Source organism: Phytophthora infestans, genomic scaffold (genome assembly GCF_000142945.1).
Source record: "Phytophthora infestans T30-4 supercont1.1238 genomic scaffold, whole genome shotgun sequence".
In the NCBI taxonomy this organism is placed as follows: Eukaryota; Oomycota; class Peronosporomycetes; order Peronosporales; family Peronosporaceae; genus Phytophthora; species Phytophthora infestans.
Window position 1 is genome coordinate 1 of NW_003307291.1, and position 4918 is coordinate 4918.

Consider the following 4918-nt stretch of genomic DNA (forward strand, 5'->3'; position numbering starts at 1 on the left):
TCTAATTTCGTTACTCAGCGGAAATGTCATCGCCCCCCGAAAGTGACACCCGTCCTCTTTGGGCAAGATTTTCACCAACTAAGGGCTGACCCCTCCTCCGGGGAGATGTGCAAAAAACGGTCTCTCTGATAAATTATCAGTGATAATTGCGGTAGGGGGGATTGATATTATATATCACTTGAGTAATGGCTCAAGCACTAATACCTCTTGAATAAGTTTGTAATACTATTAAAAGCTGTATTAGTTTGAGAAGAAGCCGAATATAATACTAATATTCGTCTATTTGCTCACGATTGGACAAAATTTTCATATGTGACTTCTATTGGACTACAATCTAGGATTTGAGTGTAGCAGCGTGCTTTGCTTCGTTGCGAGCTCACTTCCAATTTCCAGTCCCCACTGAACAATAAGCTCGTCGACGACCTCATTAAGTGTGAGTTGACGACGACCGACCGTTGCGTTGTCTGCGGCCGTGATACTCGCCGGTTACGCAGCCACGGTGTCTACAGTGCGACTGCCCTGGCTGAGCGACATGCTAACGATAGTGATCACTGCTTCTCAGAATTGAATGCACATACGTGTCCTTTATCTCCAATCGAATGTATTACATGTACCACCTTTTACTACTATGAGTAGTACTTTGAAATATTACTACTACTTTTTTTATTAGAATTGTTCATGAAAATGAGAGTATATTCGCATATATTATACTACTGTATTACTTTCAAGGAAAACCATTCTACTACCAATCCTTGGATGTAAGCATACGACATGAAAGTGCATGGCAAGACGAGTTGCTGCTATGATTTCTGATAATATCTTATGTCGGTCGTTTACGACGTACCGAGCAATATTAAGTTCAAGACAGATGATTTGGCGAACATGCCAATTTGCATGGAGGGTACCCTCCATGTAATATCCGTTCCTTGCATTGCCTCGCCAAGTACTTACCACGAAGCAACTCCTGTCATGCACTTTCCTGATACGGCGATTTTCATGGATCCTATTGTTACATATTCATTCGATAACGTGACCTTTCTTCAAGCTGTGCAATGCAACGGCAGTACACAGATCCGAAGACCCATAACTTGATTCAGGGTGAATCTGTTGCTGGTGTAGTGGCTCATTCCACGCGTGGCGCGTTACTATTGAGGGTCAAGCTTTACGATGGTCGACACATAATACGTCGTACGCGGGATTGCCATGCACTTTTGTGTCGTATGCATACACCCGAGTCTCGGGTGAAAAACGGGAGCATGTTTCTCTCGGGCCGAGAGACACATGCTCCCGTTTTTGCACATCTCCCGGAGGGGTGTCACCCTTAATTGGTCAAAATCTGCCCAAAGAGACGGGTGTCATTTGGGGGGCAAGGAATCCACATTTGGTATTTCGCTGACAAAAGAGGTACTGCAGTACATGTATTAGATTAGATAGCCGGGCTAGTAAGCAATTGCGCAGAGGATGGTGTAATTTTTAAATCGAAACCACCATTACACCGTTCGCTATGAGTGATTGAGCTTTTGAATGACAGGGGGACGCTCATTTCCTGCACCCGCTGTACACGGGGTCCAAGGTGTAAGAGCTGAGCTTCTGTTTCAGATAGAGCTCTTGCAAACCTTGCTCTCGGATTCCTAAGTAATACTGAAAAATCAACGCCGTCGTCGCAAGAGCTTGGAATGGATATCTGATCCAATCTTCTTGTCCTTCAAGGCGTCCTGGGCCTGTTGGGTGCATCTGGGGCACATAACGTAGGTCGACGTAGGAATGTCTTTTGTTGCGCGACCGAGCCTCTTTACCTCTTTCGGTAAGTGATCCTACGTAGATCGCCACATACGCACAACACAGGTCAGCATTGCCTCACACCTACAGGAAACAACAAGCAGAGCCTACCTGGCAATAGGAAGTGACGCAAAAGCGACAAGAGTGATGCGCTATGATACCGCAGTCCTGGCAGCGATGGCGCGGGCAAACCCACGTCTTTCCCTCTGGAACTTCGTAGCCCAAGCAGTCTACAATCGCATCACATTTCGTCACAGTCAGCCAGTCTCTACTTCACGCTGACCAATAGATCAGAGCTCTCTTATACATGTATGTACCTTCATGGTAAACCTTTGGGCAACGCGCAAAGGCCCCATTCAAGCCCTTCCAATCACACTCGATCACATTGCCACCATCCTTGCAGCAGAAGCATACATCTTCCGATTCCGCGAACTCGACTGTTGTCTCACGTTCCAGTAAGAACTTGAAATATGTCACCGCATAGTCAATAGGCTGCATGTCGGATGGCGAACCGATTGGCTTCCCAAGTTCTGGCTCATCTTCGTCTGCGGTTGTACTATCATCAATCTCATTGCGTCGCCTTCGCTTCTTCTGCTTGGACGCTGTAGCTGAAACGGCTTCAGCTCCCCTCGCTTCCTCTCCAGGAGAAGCATCATCATTATCTGTTGAGCAGTTCGGACACAACCAGTTGTTGGTCCGCCACACCTTGTGAGACTGCGCTCTGCCAATCAGTTTGTCGATACAGGGCAAACAATACACCCGCGTGCAGATTTCGTGTGTGCACGCCTTGATGGACTTGACTGGCAAGTTTTCCGCCGACTGGGCACACAGTCCGCAATAATTATCTGGGTCGCCCTTCTTCACGACTGGGGGATTCTGCACGCGCTGCTGCAGCACCCGCTGCAAGCATACCTTGCAGATATGAACAACTTCTCCCTTGCCGTCCTGTTCAAGCAGCAACGTCAGAGGGTTATCGTTAGCATCACCGCAGGAATTCTCGAACTTAGTTCGATGACACGAACCTTCAGCACGAAAGGATGTTTCGGATATTCTGGCGCATCAGGCTTCCTCTGCATGCGACACAGGACACAGATCATCTTGCTCGGGGGCGTAGCAGCCTTCACCTTCGCTTTGCCCTTGGTTTTGGTTTTTTTCTTTGTCTCTGCTTGTACGAGTGTCTTGTCCTGCTCTTTGTCCCGTTTCTTGGCCTGCTTCTTGGCTTTGATCAGCGCCATTTGCTCCTCGCGCTTCTTGGTTTTGTCAGCCGTGGCCTGCAGGCGAATGCCCTCGTCCAGCTTCCGCTTCTTGTGTTCCTGCGAGATCTCCATCTCCATCACTACTGAGCTTTGCAGCAATGCATATCGTTGCATGCGTGTAAAGGCCTCCAGTGTGCGTGCGAACAGCTCGTACTCAAAGTCAGTGCGGAAGTGGAAGCAGTAGCAGAGCCTCGTGGGCGGCTCAGCACCCCGTTTAGGTCGAAGCGTAAGTCCCTGCGGGGCGTTCACCTCAGCAATTACACTCGGGGAAGCCACAGCCGCTGCCAGAGACACCGCATCCTTGCTACTGGCAGCGGCTGTGAGCACGTGCGTCTTCTTGACAGCCTGAGGAACGTCCGCATAGCTGTCCAGGGGCGCGGCACCCACCGTTCGACTTTCGGCCGGTACGAATGGGGCCGTGACGCCCCATAGTATCGACCGCTCGTCGCGATGCAGCGATACTGTGGCCAAACGCGCCACCTGCAGCAACTTGTCAGTCACAGCGTCGGCCACCACGAGCTTCTGCTGGCTCCACTTGGTCAGAAATGTCTCGCGCGCCGGGTAGGGGCGTGGAGGCAATGTAAGCTTGGTGTCGGGCGCCACGACGCGAAAACCTGCGGCGTTCTCGTCCTCGATTAGCTGAAGAAACAGAATGGCGTTACCGCAACCATAAGTTTCCCCATTTACAATCTGACGACGAAATATATAGCAACCTTGTCACTAAAGCAACACTTCCAGCAACCTGGCCAAACCAAAAGCAACCTTAGCAAAACGAAATTTATTATAAATTACATGTCGTCAGTTACCTGTGGACCACAAAATGACAACTATCCGTTCAATCGTCTAAATTTAGATATATGAGCTAAGTTCGCATGAGCTCCATTTCTTTCTGACATCTAGCGCAGAATTGCTATGAAGGAGGCAGCACTGGCGCGGCAGTTGGTAAGCGCACGTCTTGAGGAGCTTGCGGCATTGAAGGAGAAGTTGGAGCAAATCAGCACGGGTCTGGAGATGATCATGAAGGCTCAACTAGAGGTCCAAGCCCTTATCGAAGAGAGGGGTACGAATTATCTGAGACTGTTAAAGATGAAAACGTGACCCTATCTCGCATGGAGACGCTATCGTTTGGAATGTTGCTGGAGCTCCTGGGGAACAAGCTGAGTAATGATAAGTAGGTATCAAGAGTGCTGTTGGAGCTTGTAATGAACAAGCTGAATAATGATAAGAAGATATCAAGACCTGCCAAAATCGTGTTGAAGTGTTATCAGCTTGGCCTACTTTATCCGAGTTGATCCTGTAACTGCTGCTGGACATGGTTCGCCTTATTGAGTTCGTACTCGGATGACGAGCGTTCGTGGGAATGACATATCATCATCCACAGCATTTTTAGGCTCATTATACTGACGTCTTCTTTGGATACTTGGTTCTGCTGAAGCTGCATACTCCCCGTTAGGTAGCTATACGCTTGGGCAACAACTAGTACTCTGCAGCTTACGTGGTCAGGCTGTTGTGGTGTTTCAATCCACAATTCCGGTTCTATCGTTAGTTTATATCCCAATGCAGAGTAGGCATGCCACCGCCCCACAAAGTCGACAAGGCCTTCTTTCCGCTCGTCATTCATCGTAGTTCCTTGCCATACCTCAACAACTTCACCACGATATTCTTCGTCGATAAGAGGCTCATTAAAAATAATACATACCGGTTATACGTTTCAGCCGACTCGGAACTGCGAACTCGAAAGTGCAGGTTGTTTGCCTTTGTGTAGGACGCTAGTAAAGTATCGAATTCACCCCATGTCTTGATTGTCACTTTTGGAAAGGGAGCAACGACGTTTTCAATCGTCTGGCCCTGCTCCGACATAGACGCAAGCTCAGCAAGATGAT

General features: G+C 48.7%; 1 protein-coding gene across 1 annotated transcript; it reads right to left on the minus strand.

Annotated features, from left to right (window-relative positions):
* Window positions 1–1649: 1649 nt before the first annotated feature.
* Window positions 1650–3397, minus strand: PITG_22122 (uncharacterized protein; the record flags this gene model as incomplete). Its single annotated transcript, XM_002909925.1, has 6 exons — window positions 1650–1814; window positions 1891–2009; window positions 2097–2724; window positions 2796–2903; window positions 2952–3297; window positions 3363–3397. The coding sequence occupies 6 exons, from the start codon at window positions 3395–3397 to the stop codon at window positions 1650–1652; spliced, it is 1401 nt and encodes a 466-aa protein (XP_002909971.1).
* Between the last annotated feature and the right edge of the window lie 1521 nt (window positions 3398–4918).